This window comes from Archocentrus centrarchus, chromosome 4 (assembly GCF_007364275.1).
Source record: "Archocentrus centrarchus isolate MPI-CPG fArcCen1 chromosome 4, fArcCen1, whole genome shotgun sequence".
Taxonomy (NCBI): Eukaryota; Metazoa; Chordata; class Actinopteri; order Cichliformes; family Cichlidae; genus Archocentrus; species Archocentrus centrarchus.
In genome coordinates this window covers 724,098-742,993 of record NC_044349.1, presented here as the reverse complement: position 1 = coordinate 742,993, position 18,896 = coordinate 724,098, and the positions used below count along the sequence as shown (strand labels likewise).

Below are 18,896 nucleotides of genomic sequence, written 5' to 3'. Positions count from 1 at the left end.
AAAAAAGCGTTGAAGCTCCTGCTGGTTCTGGGTGCTGACCAGCACGGTACCTCACATGTCCTCACTTTCATTTCAAATCGCTAACAGGAGAGATGAGAGGGTTTTCATTACTGTACAGCTCTGCTTTTATGGTGAAACTGGGATCCAATCACTGCACAAACATTTGATTTCTATTTCAGTGCGGACTGTTGTTTTTAATCCATTTTCAGACCAATCCAAAGACCATGTGACCTCTCCACACATCTTAACTTAGATGGATGGATGCTCCATCTCTTAATAACAATAATGCAGCAGGTGAACACAACCTTTCCTCTGAGGCAGTCAGCTCTGAAAGCAGTGTGTACACAGCAAAAGGCTTCTTAGTTACAGTTTATTCTGTAACTAGTTATTTAAATTAAAATAAAGCTTTTAATCTCGACCACTTCTGTAAAATTCTTTTAGTTGTAGTGTGTTTGAAAGTGTTGCGTGTTCTGTGAGGGGCTTTCAGGTGTGATCAGGTGAACGCCCTCGTCATGAAGTCTTCGCTGCAGGGCTGTGCTGTGATCTCTGATTGGCTGTGGAGCTGCAGGACAGCATAAAAAGTTTCACTGATGCTGAAAACGGTCCAAGTTGACCTCTTCCTGTTTGTGACTCGTGCACATCAGTGGAACAGCACAATACTGTCGAATACTGATGTTTGAAATGTGATATTGATGCTGCACGATTCACTGTTCTGTTAAACCCACCGCAGTGTAACTGTTTTCATCCTATTTCACCCTGTAAAGGACTGAAGATGAGCTTATGCTCTAAACTTGATTCTGTGTGTATTTTATGGCCCTCCTCATTTTGGCGTCTCTTTGTGTAACGCACAAACTGACAGTGCTGTAGAAGAGAAACGATCCTTCCAGTAAAGAAAGCCACTGAACGTGTCTGCACAGCTTTATTTAAAGGAGCTGAACACAACAGTTTCACGTGTTCTGGTTACTCAGCAGATCTGTGTCTGGAGTTTATATTTACTGCATCAAACACATCCAGCAATGACAGAAAATAACAAAAATGAACACGTTTAAGCAAAATTGTCTAAAACTGTAGTTTTTCTCTTGCCTGTAATGCGGTTCAGCTAAGAGCCCTTATTATTTCATGCAGTAACACTCAAAGTAGAGCAATATGAGCGCGGAGCGTGGTTGGACTCGACAGCTAGTGCAATCAACTGGGTCAACAAAGAGTGGAGAACAGGAGCTGCATTAATGGAAAGTGAAGAAGCTTCAGATTGCTCATATCTTTGATGCACGGTTACACTTTCTATTCCCCTTCATCTCAGCTGTACTCACAGCCCGAACACAGTGTAAATAAACAAAGTGGAACACTTTAAGGGAGACATGCATATGTATGAGATGTAAAATAATTTGATCCCTTTGAGCGTTTCCTTGTCAGCTCTCAGAAGCAGCACATCAGTGTGTTTTTGTGTGTTTTCCACAACAAAAGTTTCCTTCCCTCTTGTCACAGGTGCCGTCTCATTAGCGGTGAATCGGTAAGCTGACATTTATGCTGTACCCAGTCACACAGCATCTCCTTTTCGCTGGTATCACAGCAGAGTGTTTGTTTAGCAGCGTGTGAGAGCTTTCACACGCACCCATCACTGTGGAACACACAGTTTAGTGATTGTGATGGGGGTGCAGGGGTGGGGGAATAAAAGGATGTGACAAAAATTTCTTGTGAGAGCTGCAAAAAAAAGAAATTACATCCTAATATTAGAAGCCACTCAGAATTTAAACATATAACTGACTGAGATTCCAAATATGCAACTGATAATTTCTTTATTTATACTGAAAGGATCCTGATGAAAAGCTTCACATGTAAAGCTGAAAAATATATATCATACAAGAGTCTGTGGATCATTCCAAAAGCATTCCCAGATGTCCTTCCTGTTTGTTATTTACAGCCACTTTAAATCCATAATGGTTACTGAATGCTGTTTGAGGATGGCTGTTTCCTGTCTGCGCTGCTTCATTTCACAGAATGGAAAATGTATTTTGTGTTGTCTTGTTGTCTGACAAAAAGCATCTGAAGTATGTCAGTCACACTGTACTGAGGCCCTGTGGTGGTCTTTGACCATCATCACGTCACAGCCCCCCTGCACCATTCAACAGACTCACTGCAGTCAGAGGATAAAGCCAAACCTCGGTCCTTCACCTCTGCACTGATCATATTCGATGGCTCTGTTCTGCTTCTAGGGGCATTTTTGCTGGAACAGCTTCACTGGTCCCCTTATTGTGGAGGATTATTGTAAATCAATACAAAATTTGGCTGCTTATGATGAAACACTTTGGTCCGTATTGGAGTCTTCCACAATGACATGTCTGTCCTCTAATCTGGGGGGAGCAGGGGTATGAGGTACAGGCTAGGAAATACTGATAATACTAAGTAATTGTTGACTGCATGTTAAGCCTGGTGAGGCTGTCAGACACAGTCAGTGCTGCTCTCTGTGCTGATGGTAATGTCACTGCATTTTCACAGTGCTGATATAAATAATAAACCCAAACTGAGTGCATGTGGCCTTTTCACAGCAGACACTGTAGGAAACAGTAGGAAAAGCACAGGAGTACTTCAACATTAATGATGGTGCTGATGTATTCAGATGTGTAATGGTCCTGAAACTGAAGCAGCTTAAACAGAATTCAGCTGTCATAACAGGCTTAAAGCACTCTCAGGCGTTCGGGGGATTTGAGACAGATCATTAAATCAGTTATAAAGATCTCCAAATAAACTCCTGCTTGCTTCCTATGGCCTAATTTACATGCCAGTAACAAATATTGATTGCTGACAATAAACACTGAGGGCAGAGGAAAAATGGCTTCTACTGTATTTCTGAAATGTTTGCTTTTATTAATGTAGGATGTTTCCTCTCATAGCAGCAATGACTGAATGTTTCTCTGTCCGTACACCACACTGCCAACAGTATTCACTCGTCTGCTTTCACTCACACATGAACCTGAGTAACATCCATCCTTAATCCAGAGGGTTTAATATGATGTGGGCCCACCCTTTGCAGCTATAACAGCTTCAGCTCTTCTGGGAAGTCTTTCCACAGGTTTAGGAGTGTTTATGGGAATTTCTGACCATTCTTCCAGAAGGACATCTGTGAGGTCAGACACTGATGTTGGAGAGAAGGCCTGGCTCACAGTCTCCACTCTAATCCATCCCAAAGGTGTTCTATCAGGCTGAGGTCAGGACTCTGTGCAGGCCAGTCACGTTCTTCCACACCAAACTGGCTCATCCATGTCTTTATGGAGCTGCTTTGTTATCCCTCCAGAGAACACGTCTCCACTGCTCTAGAGTCCAGTGGCGGCGTGCTTTACACCACTGCATCCGACGCTTTGCATTGAGCTTGGTGATGTAAGGCTTGGATGCAGCTGCCATGGAAACCCATCCATGAAGCTCTCACTGTTCTTGAGCTGATCTGAAGGTCACATGAAGGTTGGAGGTTTGTAGTGATTGACTCTGCAGAAAGTTGGTGACCTCTGTGCACTATGACCCTCAGCATCCTCTGACCCCACTCTGTGATTTTACATGGCCTACCACTTCATGGCTGAGCTGCTGTCGTTCCCAATCACTTCCACTTTGTTATAATCCCACTAACAGCTGACTGTGGAATATTTAGCAGTGACTGGACTTGTTGCACAGGTATCATCCTATCACGGTACCACGCTGGAACTCACTGAGCTCCTGAGAGCGACCCATTCTTTCACTGATGTTGGTAGAAGCAGTCTGAATGCCTAGGTGCTGGTTTATACACCTGTGGAAGTGACTGGAACACCTGGATTCAATGATCTGGATGGTGAGTGAATACTTTTGGTGATATAGTGTATGTACCATTGTCTCCCTGGTGATAACATGCACCCCAAAAGCATACACATCAAGTACAGATTAGATACTTTAGACATTTTTATCTTTGGGAGTAAGTAAAGTTGTCAAAAGACATTTTTCAGCTCACAAACTTACAGTTATCACAGCTGTCCCTGCAGCAGTGGTCCTGACAGCTGCCACTTAAAACAAGGTGTACCTACAATGTTTGTCTCAGTTAAATACATAATACCACAGTTTGAGCTTATTTAGTTAAAGCTTATATATGAATTATGAAATAGTCATATTATGCAACATAGCACCTTTCAGTGTTCATTATTAATGATGCTTTTTAAAACTGTAATTGCACAGAATCCTGTAAATGCAGCTGTGTAACAAACTGAACATTACATGTTGCATTATGTAGAAGCACCTCTCATCCAAACACCTTGTAACATGATTATTTTCATGATTTGAAGTGAAGCCCTCATGCTGCTGGAGCAGCAAAAGGTGGACATCACTGCTGTGCTGAGTGATCATTAGATACAAGACCCTTGATTAACCCAATATTTTCATAACCTGGCATAACAGGCCCCACAGGGCCCTGATGTGATGAGACTGACTGCAGCAAGCCTACACAGTAGCAGTCCGTATGTTTTACTGCACGGCCCTCTAAGACATGGGTAAAGTCTCACATTTGGATGTGTATAGTAGGTAAGAATAAATCACTTAAAGACCTTGATGCTCCTGCGGGGGCTCCAGCGGGGACCGTGTACCCTGCTTTAGGAAGCTCTGTAACAGCAGCTCCGCCCCCTCATCCAGGCCCCGCCCCCAGATGAAGCCCCCAGTGAAAAGGCAGACAGATAGTAGTAATCTGTTAGAAACTTTGAGCAAGGGGCTGTTTGAACACAAGCTGATAAAACACCACGTCGACATCGTTCCCGGTGATTTTTACTTCCTAAATGTTGTAGCTGTGTGAAAGTACGGCCGAAACAACGACTCCGATATCCGCATCCACCGGAGCGACCTCAACTTCAGCCGAGCTTTCTTGGGCATTTTCTGAAGACTGCAGTGGTACGTCCGCCTGTTTTTAAGAGCTTTGACTAGATAGCGCTTAGCTTCTGTCCCAAAGAGAGGGTTAGCTACAGGATGTCATGCAGCACCGTGTCTGTGTGAGTCTGTAAAAACGCTCCGTGTACTCAGCCGCTCAGAACTCCAGCAGAACATCTGTCATGACTGCGCTGACATGCCCTCCCTCCTGCCGCCTCTCCGGCCGCCTCTCCGCCCTGAAGCTTCGGGCTAACCGCTCACACTCGCTCGCTCTTACGTCCGCTTTATGGCTGCTTTGGTTGTGTTTGATAAGTAAGCTGGTTTAAACCCCCCCGCAGGTAAACACGGAGTGAGTGAGGTGCTCCCTTCACTGGGACAACAGGATGGTACTGTGTGCGCGCGCGCACGCACGTGTGTACTTTCCACGGTCCACGCGCCTCTGCGGGCTCAAACGTGACTGACAGCGCGAGCATTTCAGAGACAAACTCAGGGGGTCAACACGTGTTTTTGATGCTCTCAATGAAAATGATTGTGACTGATACGGGAGTCACGGTGGGCTCTCAGGCCCTGGTGTGAAAGCTGTTAGGAGGGAAGATGCTTGGTCATGTTTTGGGAGAGGAATTAAATTCCTTTAGCTTATTGCATCTGCGCAGTGCCTGCATTTGTACCAACTGCACACATGCCCGAGTGCAGGGATATTACTGCATACATTTATTACAGAGGAATTTGTTGATTAATCACCCGCTTATTTAAAAAATATATCAAAAGCACACCAAGTTACTCATCCAAAAGGTATTTTATTTGCATTTTAGTTGGGCAGCATAGTGGTGCAGGGGTTAGCACTGTTGCCTCACAGGAAAACGGTCCCTGGTTTGAGCCCTCTGGTAGCCCTCTGCCTGTGTGGGCTCTGTCCAGGTTCTCTGCTTTCCTCCCACAGTCCAAAGCCTGTTAGGTTAGGTTGATGACTCTCTGTCTGTGTTTCTGTATGAGCTCTGTGATGGATTGGCGAGATAAGATACCTACTCTAAGTTTTCCCTGCAGAGAGTAACTTTTGTCGCCAAGTTAGAGCCAAAGAAAAATCACCAGTACTGAAAAGGTTTTCTTATACTCAAGGATATTCAACTTTTTGTTAATCAAATGGCTGAAAATTAATGAAGACAGACTCAATGCTTTTACTGTTTGCCAGCCAACTGTGCTTACATGCCACCCACCAAACTACAACTATGGACTACAACTCCATAGAGCCCCGTTTATTCTGTATTTATTCTTGTATCTGGCTGGTGTCCCCTTTGGAACAGGAAGTGTGAGCAGTGGGAGTTGTTGAGTATTAAGAAATTCTTTGGCTGCACAGTTGTGATGAAATGAATGGAGTGTTTGGTGGTTTGTCAGCATTAGCATGTGCACATACTAGGGTTGTCCCAAAAAATCAATACTGGGATACCAATCCATAGTAAAAATAATGATCTGATAAGATGCTCATCTGCAACAGTATCAGTACCACCGCACTGGTGTTGTGCTAGGCAGGCGCACCGCCCCGCCTTTCACCTGCAACACTGAAGTATTAACCATCTGTTAACATTAAGGTAGCTGCTAGCAATTATGGCTAATAATAAAATGTTGGAGCTAGGCAGTAAAGGTTATCAGTGTTAATTTAACAGGATAACACCATTATTTGTATCTCTTAAAGTCCCAGATTGAAGCTGAGGAAAGTCTACCAGCAGCGAGACAGAGGCAGTGGCAGCCGACCTTACCAACTCTATTTGATTAGCAATGAAAATATAGTGCCAGGTCACCATAAACACGGCACTGCTTCAGACAGAGAATCTGAAAATATCTGTCATTTAACCTTAGCACAGAAAGTAAGGACGTTTGTGTTTGGTTGATTATTTCTTTGTTGTAATGATGCTTCTTTGTAATAAATCATACACATTGGAAAGCCTGTTTATTCCCATTAATTGGAGCCGTATTTGTAAGGAAAATGCATCTGTGGGTTGAGCAGCAGAGTTGAGTATGTGGGCTGTGCCCATGAAAAGCCTTCAGAATATCATCTCCATATCTCTGCATTGCGATTGCCTCCAATGATGAAAAGCCTGAGTGGGATACCAGAAGCTCAAAACAAGAGTCAGTAGCAGAATCAGCTGTTTGGCAGAAAAGATTTGGCAAGTTTTTCATGGGCACAGCCCACATACTCAACTCTGCTGCTCAACCCACAGATGCATTTTCCTTATGAATATGGCTCCAATGAATGGGAATAAACAGGCTTTCCAACAGGTAAGAGTTACTGCAGAGAAGCATCGTTACAACAAAGAACTAATCAACCAAACACACAAAGCTTCCTACTTTTTATGCTATTATATATATATATATATATATATATATATATATATATATATATATATATATATATATATATATATATAAGATAGTGTTTTCATTGATAATCTTCATTAAAAAAATTATGCTTCTTAGTTTTGTGTCATTTTTCTGCCCATGATGTTGAAAATAGACTGCTGGTATCAAGTATTTTTCTGGGTATCAGTATCAAGTTTGATATTCTAGTATCGTGTATCACAACACACCGAAAGTGCCGAAGAGCTCTCTGGAGATCACTGAACAGATCTTATGACCGCATGATTTTCAAAATGACTTATGAGTATTAATCCTAACAGCTTACTCATACACCACAACATGCAGCATATAACACAGACACTGGCTCAGCCTTTTGTGCTGTTGCTGTCTTTGTGGCTTTTTATTACAGGATGACAGAAACAGTGTATATGCCCTCTGGTCTCGTATGCATATGTAATGACACAGATATAAGCCGGGCCTTCGACACTTAAGTGACCACAAGTATTCATCTTGGTTTCAGCGATGCTCGGTACGTTCAGTCTGGGGTCTGCATGCTCTAATGTACTTTCCAGATCCTCTTTGAGTGAAATAGTTGCTCGGCTTAGACGGTCAGGGTTGAGAAGAAGTCACATGAGGTGATTTGAGTTGTTGCTGCAACAGAAGCATCAGCGTAGCATGAAGGTTTGGGAGTAAAACCTTTAGCTCCAACCCAAAACAGCTTTCAAAAGGCTATGTCTAAATCTTTTTCACACAGCCGTCTTAAAAGCTGTTTTACCACAGCTTCCTTATTATTCTACCCCACTGCAAATGTGAGTCCAACCAGAGACATCAAAAGAGTTACACACTGTTTTAAGTCAAGAAAGTCTCCTTTGATTTGGTCTTTGCTTCCCAAAAGGTATTGCAACACAGTTTAGCTTTGTTTAGTCAGCAAGGAGATGAAGGTCAAGCAGCAGCATAAATCAGAGAGAGCGCTCTGACTCTCACTGACAAGCTGAAAGTGTAATATTTGTCATGATCTTCCAAAATGACTTCCCAGCCCCTGCAGCTGCCACACAGTGAAAGGCCCTTTTGTCCTGTGCAAGCTGCTTGGACTGCACAGTGATGCACCTCAGTACTTTGTGCATCACTTCCCATATTCACCCTATAGTTCAGCACAGGTCACATAGATTCTTCCATGCAGCACCTTTAGAGTGTGAAGACATGCGATTCTTGTTACAACACTTCCACCACGGTTTCACTTTTGTTGCCGCAAAGAATCAGACATCACTCAGAGAAGAAGTTTGCATGACTTTTTTCTGTGGACCACATCTTTGTAAAAAAATGTTTTGATTGTGGCTGCAGAACATAGCCAGTACCAACTGAGAGCCAGTCAGAGCTCAGAGGATTCCTCAGAATAACTTTGCACCATGTAAGTCTTTCAGGAGTGCACTTTTTCATCGTGATTTAGCCCTTGAAAAACAATGACCTGGATTAGTGGAAATGGAAAAGCATGCTTGCTTTCACTGGTATATATTAGGTTCTAAATGTGCTGTTTTTATTAATGCTTGTCAGAATGTAAGAACAGCACAGCCACATGTTCCTTATCTGCTCTGCTCCTCTAGTCTCACCCTTATTATGCTATGTTTTGAAGGCACCTTTCTCTTTTATTTACTGCAGTGTTCTACTGATACTGGAGTTTATAACCTTGATAAAATGCATTAAAAATACTGGTAATAGGCATGTCTGTGGCTGATATCACACTGTTGCTTTTGCAAGATGGGCCTCGTGGTCAAAAACAGCGGCTGGCCCAACTCCTGACTGAACCCCCGTTTCCCCCATTTAGTTTTTCATCTAAATTATAACGTTTAAGGTAATCTCCTGTAACAAAGACAAATGTAAACATTTCAAATATAATGTGAATAATTGTGGTAGATAATCAAGATAGCAATTAACCATAATAATGACGCTTTTTGCCATAAATTTGGTAAATGTTATACTGCTAAAATAAAGGTTGTATCAAAATCAATAAAAAATGGTGTTCTTCATTTTTGTGTAATGATTTCCAAACTGTAATGGTTCTGCAGCTGTTGTTATAATCTGCCCTTATTTCAGAAGGTGTTTGGAAATGTTTGTGAAAAAGTTAAAGGCCTCTAAAGCGGGTTTTTCCCAAAGGTAGCAGCTGACATGTGTGGGGAGGGTTTGCCCACAGACACGCTGACATGCATGCTGCTGAAGCTTTTGTGATAGCCTTATATAGCCTGTGAATGCTGATAGTTTTCCTCTTTTCTGTCATAAGCTTATTTATCTGTTGGCATGTTAACCCTCTGCCATTTTGCAGCGTTTGGGAGAAGCTGTTCTGGTGTTCAGTTTGTGTAAACTGGAAAGTGAAACCTAGAAAGGTTACACTATAAACCCAGATTTTGATTCCACTTAAAAATATTGAGTTCATATTACTTAAAATGACCTAGAATGTGAACATTACTTGTTAATGCTGAGTAGACTGTACTTTTTGATGGTCTATCTTATTGTAATCATGTGTTTGAGTTCAAACAACTTAGTTTTGCACCTGCTAAAGATCTACTTTATACCAGTTTTAACAGACTGGATTAATGTGCAGCTGCATGGTGGTGTGATGGTTAGCAGTCCTACCTCACAGGTAGAATGCCATCTAGAAGGTCTGGGTTCAATTCCGGCTTGGCCCAGGCCTCTCGCTGTTTGGAATAGTAGACATTTGGTGTTTTTGTTCACAACGCTCTCTCGTATAGTTTTTTTATTGTTCCATGGACAAATGTTATTTGTAAATGTTAATGTACCAGCATTCAGCAGGGCTGAGTTTTATCATGTTTATTTACCAAATTTAAACAGACACAGTTCAACACTGTAAAAATATGTGTGTTACTGGGCAGCATGGTGGTGTGGTGGTTAGCACTGCTGCCTCACAGCTAGAATAGCTATCTGATAGTCTGGGTTCAGTTCCACCTTAGTCTGGGACTCTTGCTATGTGGACTCATGTATGTTCTCCCTGTGTCTGTGTGGGTTTTCCCCCACAATCTGAAGACATGCAGTTACTGGGGTTAGGTTAATTGGTCTCTCTAAATTACCCACAGGTGTGAATGGTTGTCTGTGTCAGCCCTGCAACAGGCTGGTGACCTGTACGGGGTGTACCCTGCATCTTACTGCCTTGTCAGCTGGGATAGGCTCCAGCCCCCACCCCCCCACACAGCCATGAAAAGGATAGGGGGGATTGATTGATCAAAAGACATTTTATTTTTTCATGAACTATAAAAGATAAGTTTTGGTCAATTAGAACATACAATTTAGTTCAACTGGAAATGGAGTAGTGCTTACTTAATAGGCTGAGTTAAATGAACTGTTTCATTACTTAAAAAATTTAAGGCAACGAGTTACTTTGGTTTTTTAAGCAGATTCAGCTTATCCGGGTTTACAGTGTAACTTTTTGACTGATTCAGACTAGAACTTGTTTTGGTTTCCTGTTCTCTCAACCACTCTGACACACCTTACATACTCTACCAGCTTTGACATGGAAGGATTGGAGGCTGACATCTTTTTCAGTCTTCTAGATGGGTTTAAGATTATTTTTTCTCTCAAAAAAAGATGTTTAAAAATCACTTTGATAATTAAAACTTGACACCTTTCCCCATTAACGGGCCTGTATGTGTAAGTTCATCAGCACTTAAACTGATTTCTCCTGTGAATGTTTGTTTAAATGCTGGTGGAGGTCTGTTCAGTGGAAGAGCCAGTCCAAATAATTAATAAGGTCCAAACTAACAGGGCGACATGCTGTAGCAGTGTCTGTATGCTGTAATGCTGTAACTTCTTGTGTGAGAGGAACTGTAAAATTAGGATATGTTTGTGTGTGGCTGAGCATGATTTTTCCCTGTCATGGCGGTGAGTAGACTTAGATTACTGAAGTTAAAGCTTCAGTCAGGGTCATGGTAATTAGTGTGGTGGTACTAAGCTCCTTACTCAAGACCCCACTAGAGTTTCCCGACTCTTTAAATGAAAGTGCGTTAATAACCTGTGGCATGTTCTGGAGTGTTAACACCCAGCAAGCCATCCATCCATCCCACACACTCTGAGCGGCTGGGAAGGTGTGTGCAGCATGGCCCTTTGAAGCATGCATAACCTCCAATTAACCCTCCAAGATTAATCCCCTGGTCTCCTAAGTGCTTCTCTTCTGGTCTCATCTCATCACTCCCACGGCGTGTATTAAGCAGAGCCCGGCCCCCTGCTGTTTGGAAACTCTTTAATTGAACCTGCTTTTTCTGGCTGACGGCTTTTATTTTTGTTTTGCAGCTGGAACTTGAAGGTGGCTTTCTGCAGACCCATTTGCAGGGAGGGAAACCTTTGTGAAACGCTGGAGTGTGGCCAGTTCATCCTTCTTTATCATACTGGAACCTGCAGAGTAATAAAATGGCTACAAGGTCCCGTGTTCCCTTGATGCTTCTTGCAATATGTTGCCTGGCATCTGCAGGTAAGTTTCATTCACTTCAAGTCCCTTTTTATGCTCATGTGAAACAAGCTGTTCTCGGATATGTGACTGTATATGACGCATATAACCTGTTAAATCAATAAGGGCAAAAACATCTAAACCAAGGCTCGGTTCATGCTTCAGGTTCGGAGCCATGATTTTGGTTCGTACCTTAGTATTTGTTGTTTATCTGTTACCTGAGCAGGTACGATTTAACTCGGTTCCAATATGGTTTCAGAAGATGGAATTAGTCAGAGTCGTTACGCCCATATAAACTTTGATAGAAGCCTTGCACTGCTATGTTGTTACATGGTCAAAATGTTGCCCATGCTGTGGGATTTTCCACTCTTTCTCCCAGCATGCCTTTCTAGGCAGCGCTTGTCAGAGTCATGAGTAAGGGAGATTTATACTAAAGAAAGTGCTGACAAGTTCAGTCTCACAATACAAAACACTCAGCAGGCATGCATGTATCTGTCAGATTGGGTGGAATGAGACTCAGAAACTGCCAAGTACTCAGTAATTCAGAGCAGTGATAGAGACAAAGCAAAGAAAGAGAAACTGCTACACAGGTGCATATATGCACCACAGGTAGAGAAAATTATTTTTAACGTGGAAGCCAATTATTACTCAGGGAGATCATATAATTAAACGATTTACAGGAAAAAGGTATCAAAATTTGATGTCTCTTTTATATCAAAGAGTTCATCATCATCATCATCGGTGATGACCCTAACCATTCTTTTTTCCTAAACATGGTGTTGAGGTTATGCTCAGGGTCATCACCAAAGGTGACATAGACCTCACAGATCATGGAAACAGAAGACTGCTGTTTTTATTTGCAGCTTCAATAATATCTGCTACCTTCAAACAGAGCGCCGCTCACTCACAGCACAGCTGCTTCAGTCTGGAGATGTTCGCCTCTGTACCCGTGGGTGTACCTGTGTGTGGACGCATGTGTGTACCCGTGTGTGTACCCGTGTGTGTGTACCCGTGTGTGTGTACCTGTGTGTGTACCCGTGTGTGTGTACTCGTGTGTGGACGCATGTGTGTACCCGTGTGTGTGTACCTGTGTGTGGACGCATGTGTGTACCCGTGTGTGTACCCGTGTGTGTGTACCCGTGTGTGTGTACTCGTGTGTGTATCCATGTGTGCACCTGTGTATGTGTACCCGTGTGTGGACCCGTGTGTGTACCCGTGTGTGGACCCGTGTGTGTACACGTGTGTGTCACAGTACCTTCAGTGTTGGACTGCCCAGCCTGGCAGTGCTGTGAGCCTAAAACCACAGAGAGACAGAGGAGGCTGCCTCAGTCAAAGCAGAGCATTTCAAAATGAGTAAAAAAATCAAGAGAACTGCTGAATATCAGATATGATAATTATCGACCTTTACACTCTCTGCCATGAGTGTGTCATGTGAAACACTATAAAACTGTAAGTTGAAGTTACTTATTGCCCTACAAAGCTAACTGATGAACAATACTGCACCTCTCTTACTGAGGAACGTGCATGAGGCCATATGCTGGGACTATATTCTAACCCTCTCTTTACGCCTTCACAGTCGGCTCTATTGTTGTCTATTGTTGATTCTTCCTTTTCTAGCTGCAGGAGGCAATGACTGACTGACTGATGTAAGGCGGGGAAAATATTCATGCTCAGAAAGATTAACGTCCCTTTTTCCTCACTCTATTTTTAAGTAATACCATTACATAACAATTCAACCCACTTTATTATAGCTTTAAAAGTTGCACCTTCAAACTTCCTGAAACATTCCTGCCACCCACAGAGTCAAGTCTGTACAGTCGTACTGGCAGCTCTTGGAGGCTGTACTGTGCTGGAGCGGTACGGATCTCCAGAGGAGCTGAAGGAGGAGCTGGGAGAGGGTGGTCCGGGCATCTTTACTTAGACTGCTGCCGGGACCGGACCTGGAGAAGCGGAAGAGGATGAATGATGGTCCTGTGAAGAACTTATTATACAGTTTCTCAGGTGTGGAGAAACTGGAACTGATAGCTGATAATAACTCCAGTTATCTAGAAATCTAGTCAGTAACTGTTTACACAGTCACACTAAGAACCAAAATATTTTAACCTTTTTATAGACCAAATAAAAAGTCAAAGTATCACCTCATCCGACATGATCCTTCTTCTGGGGACCACGAATATCTTTAACACATTTTGTGCCAATCAATTTGTAAGATGTAGAGAAACTGGACACTAAAATGAGTTTCTGGAAATTTGACTCAAACTCTGAGAATATCAACCTGTTGATGTGCCAAAGCCATCAGGATTGATCTTCTCAGGGCATGAATAACAGGATACCAGAAAACATGGAACTGTGTCTCCCAACCCTCAGACGACTTTAAGGTTCCTCCTCTGGACAGCTGGGTCATCTTCAGGAAATGGGTCAAATCTGCCAGCCCCTCCAAAAGTTGTTGGGAAATTGCTGATGCTTTGTTTGGGGTGAGTAGTTGCAGTTGATGTTTCGAGTCGTTGTGGAGTTGGCCAGGAGAGGTGATTAGAGGAACTTTGGCTGCTGTTACAGCTACAGCAGCCGCACAGTTAAGCTGTGGGTTTCTTTGCTTGGTAAAGTGACCCAAACCCTCAGTTTAACCCAATGGCTTCAAAGTAGCACAAACCATATTCAGGATCTTCTTTATTTCACAGCCTTTTTCCTCTTTTATACAGTGTGCGATGGCCTGTGTACAGAAACCAGTTTCATGGTGTATGACTCTGCAGTATCCCACTTTGCTTTTCTGCACGGGGATCACTGGCTGGTAGAAAGCGTGATCCAGAAACGTGTGGTTCCCATTTTTCATAGTTTCAGTCTGATTGCCGCCACAGGTAATCATTGTAAAAGTTCTTCTTATCCTCGGGGGGCTTGAACCGCACTCCAGAGGGCTGACTTTGACTCAAACAATAGCAGCGTAGTGAGTGTGTGTTGTGGGTAGAGCAAACATAATTTCTGCCACAATGCCAGGATCTCCAACACAATGAAGTCCTGTATGAAGTTTTCCTCTAAATTCTTCCTCACACGGTCAGATGCATTGTCGTGCGATGTCACAGGGGACAGATATTTACGGTCAGACACCAAATGCCCTTTCCTCCAAAGAGTGCTGGCAGCCACTGTGCTTAATGATTTACTGGCAAATTATTTGCTTTTTTTTGTTTGCTTTTCGATCACCAAACAGTACATTCAGTGTTTTTCCCTTCGTTATAGACGTGATCCTTTCTACTTTTGGCTTTTAACTGTCATTAATAAGCCGATCAGTTTCAGAGCAGCCTCTTTCTTTCACCTCTCTCTCCTTTACTGTCTATTTCTGCTGTCGTGCAGCATCTGTGTAAACAGTCACATTTGCCCTTAAACTTGTCGGGAGCGCTCTTACGTAATGTTTAGATTAGTCTGCAGTGCGTCTCCTTTTGGCGTAATGCAATCCAGGTTCTGAGCCTCCCATAACTCTTAAAAGTCAGACTGAGAGCACCTTGGCGTCCATATTTCTACTCTGTGCTCTGCTGCGTCGCTCTGCTTTCTGCTGTTTTTAAGTTGTTTTTCCCTCCATATCATTACTGCCATTCTGTGGTTGCGTCTCCTAAGCGTGCCATAATGGTGATTCTGTGAAGGATATATGAGGGACATTGGGGCTGACTTTGGGTTTTACAGTGAAATAAAGTCTGTCAGGAGCCGTGCCAGATATTAATTTGAGACACTTGCCAAAAACAGCTCCGGCAGGATGCTGGTTACACTGGAGGCACAAGGCCGGGGTGTTGGCTCACTGAAAAACACAGCAGCATTATTGAGTGCAGAAATGCTTTCTCCTCTCTTATTGTCTATCCTGATTTCACTTATGAGGTGGCTTGATGGATGACCAAGCCGCTACTCCAAATTTGTCTCTAGCAATTCAACGTAGAAGCACGTAGGCTGTTGAAGCAAGGCGAAGGTTTGGAGCTGTGCTCATATTCAAGTCCATATGTTCCCTTTCAGCTTTACATTAAAGTAAACACCCTTCTCTCCGTCTGCGTCTTTGTGTACTCTTGGCAGACACGAGTCACTGTGGTGCCAAAAGCGATTGTAACTTTTTTCTGCCCTTAGTTGAGCAAAAAGTTTGTCTGTGTATCCACAGCGCTGTCTTAGGGCCAGCGAGCGCCGGGGCTGCCAGAAAGCATTGTGCAACCGCTGTAATCTGAGAGGTGGGGTAGCCAGGGGGAGGAGAGAGGTAGGCGCAGCCATGGGTCGTCTGGTCCAAATCGACACACTCCGCATACGCGCGGCGTGCCAAACCGACAGAGTCCCTTCCAGCACGCTAAACCAGATGTTGCCCTGTGATTCATGCGAGGAGCCGCAGCAGCGCTGCAGAGGCAGAGCTGCTGCTGGGCTGAGTGGTTGGGATGTTTACGTAGCAACGGGAGTCCTGAGTTTGTCTAATTACAGATCCTCTCTCCCCCACGGTGAAGCCTTTATCTCTACAGTGCTGAGGAGTAGGACGCAGCCATTCTGGCCCTGTCTGTTTATGGCTTTTGCTTGTGGAATGAAGGGAAGCCCAGTATTATCCAGTTTAACTAACAGCAGTATGTAAACCGATTGGTGGAGTATTTAGATTTACTCACTGTTCTGAAAGCAGAAGCTCACCTACACAGGGAGGAGTGAAGCACATGGATCTGTAGAGACAGAAGATCCTCCATGTGTGCCGTTCCTTATCAGCATCCCGTTAAGAGGATGCTTACGTAAATGTGAAGGAGTCACCCAGATCCCGCCCCATCACTCTCCCTTTCCCTCTCTCTCCGTAGTTCCAGTAAGCAGGCGTGTAAATAATTTTGGTCAGAGTAATGGGAGACAGCTGGGGTGATCGTGCGCTTTCCATTGTGTTTAACGGCCCCGTGGAAAAAAGAAAAAAAGCTGGAGAGAGTAAGAGTTATGTGGAGTGTGACTTCATTGAAGAATGAGAGAGTAATAGTAAAAAATGGGACTCCCGCTGTTCCGATAACCTACAGAAGCAGCCAGAAAAAATATGTTGCTCTATCACATTATATCATTTGAGGTCTGTTCCTTTATTAAGTGTACTTTCAACGCTTTGCAGCGATGACTCAAAAAATCCCGATATGCCTCCAGGTTGCGTCTTTCGTCAGACTCGCCCCTCCTGGGGCCTCACCTTCCCCACTCCTTTTCCACCAGATGAGTCCTGATGAAAGACCGTGTCGCAGTTTTGGAATAATCTCTTGGAAAACAGGAGTAACTTCCAAAAAATGACAGAAAGACCTTCGGAGCTTGTTGTGTGCTGTAGATCACAAACACACACATGCTTTCCACTTGATTCTCAGAATTTCTTCTAACACAGGAAGTAGTTGTGGAGGAGCGTGCAGCGAGGTGTTATTCACTTTAAAAAGCACCGCCATCGCCTGTTTTTGTGGCTCTTTTCATCTAAACCATCCGTCCAACAAAAACAAGAAAAACTGCCCAGGACGCACAGCCTTTCCTTTTATGAATATTATCTATGATCACCGATATGCGTGTGTTTGTTTTTTCTCCGCAGAAAAACTCCTCTTTGCTTATTCATTGTCTGGGGTCTTCTCTAACCGGCCCGTCGCTCGTCACACTTTCTGCTTGGTAACTGTCCAGTTAAGAGGCCCTCCCAAGCCTCCTTTGTACGTGTTAATACATGAGACAACACGGCACTTGACAAGCCATTTTTCTTCTTTGCTCTCCCTTTTGTGAGGCTGAAGAGGCCCAGAGGAATGTAATCTCTTCCAGTGTGTGTGAAAATGCCCTTTCCACCTCTTTGCACTGGGCTCACTGGCACAAAGGCCCAGCGTTGTTCCAGCTTTCTGCTGCTTCTCAAAGGCCCCCGTTATCACATATGAGTGAGGGTACTTTTCTAAAAGATCACTGGAACAAAGACATTTTTGGGGTGCTGCATGATTGATTCAAATGTTCCCAGTTATTTATTGATTTAGTAAATTCCCCTTCACTAAGTATGTTTTACTGGGTCAGTAAGGGTGTGTGTGCAGATGTCAGATTGAGTAAGCTAAGGATGGCTCATCCTGATGCCCAGAAACACTATCTCCAGATCAGCATCCCGGCCTCCTGTGTTTTTGCCTGTGGTCGTTCTGATACGGAAATTATTTGTTTTATATAAAGTGCAGTACTATTTTGTGGGCTCTACTGAATGTCTCTTTGTACAGCATGGATATTGCATTTACTGAGTGAAATCACAGTAACTTAAAGATGTCATCTGTACCTGATCCCCAGCCCACCTACCAGATTTACTGTTTATGAAATCTGCTGGAGTGATTGGATTAAATACTGTACGCTGAAGAGTTCTGGCAAAGGCAGATAATCCAGCACAAATGAAATGAGGCCGATATCTAGTGGGACAAGATGAATGACCCCAGGGCTCACCTCTCTGCTTCCACAACTGGATCCAAGTCTTTGTGAATGCAGACGATGTGGCTGCTCCCAAACCCCTGCCAAGCTGTTGTCAAAGAATACGGCTTTTGAAGGCATCTATGATTGATGAGCGAGTTGCCCTTGGAGCAGCAGGACAGACTTCTCTCCCCACGGTGAAGGCTGTTCTGCTCGGGTACTTCCAGTACTGCGCTGGGTCGGCCGATGGCTGCTGATATCTCAGCATTCGTGCGGGAGCTCGGTAGAAACTGTCTCACCTGAGCTCTTCTGCTGCTATTGTGACGTTTCTTGGTGTGTTTTGCTTAAGCTCAGAGAGTTCATTAGTATTGTTGTGGTTTACTGATACTTTATCATTTCGTGTCTCGTTCTCAGCTGAGAACTATAAGCCGGTTCTTGTTCCTCGGCTGAGCTGACGACTTCTTTGCTCTTTGATATTATAGGTCCAGACAGCACATGTCGGCACCCATCAGTAAAGACATGCAGCAGCAGCACAGCCAGTAAAGTCTTTAGTCATATGCACACATGCTCGGTCTCTCCCAGCTGTCTCACTTTACACAGTGGCTCCTGTGTTCCTCTGGGAATTAGCCCTGTCATCCATCTCTTCAAAGACCTCTGATTTATGTCTGCATGTAGAGGTAGGGAGAAATGTACCCGCGTCTCTCTTGCCTGTGGCTTCATATGCTGCTTGTAAGTGGCCATGTTTTTTTTGATCACTTATCACAGGAGCCTCCTTCATCTATCAGGGCTGATGGATAAGAACCAATCTCACTGTCAGCAAGAGAGGAGTGTTTTACCAACCTATGAGTATATTATG

At 43.6% G+C, this 18,896-nt stretch overlaps 1 protein-coding gene across 1 annotated transcript in view; it reads left to right on the top strand.

Annotated features, from left to right (window-relative positions):
- Positions 1 to 4,650: 4,650 nt before the first annotated feature.
- The window catches only part of tgfbr3 (transforming growth factor, beta receptor III), a 67,426-nt gene continuing 53,180 nt past the window's right edge, over positions 4,651 to 18,896 (top strand). The window contains exons 1-2 of the mRNA XM_030727166.1: positions 4,651 to 4,896; positions 11,518 to 11,695. Of these exons, the coding sequence (XP_030583026.1) occupies positions 11,635 to 11,695 (61 nt within the window). The 5' untranslated portion in view covers positions 4,651 to 4,896; positions 11,518 to 11,634. The remainder of the gene's footprint in view (positions 4,897 to 11,517; positions 11,696 to 18,896) is intronic.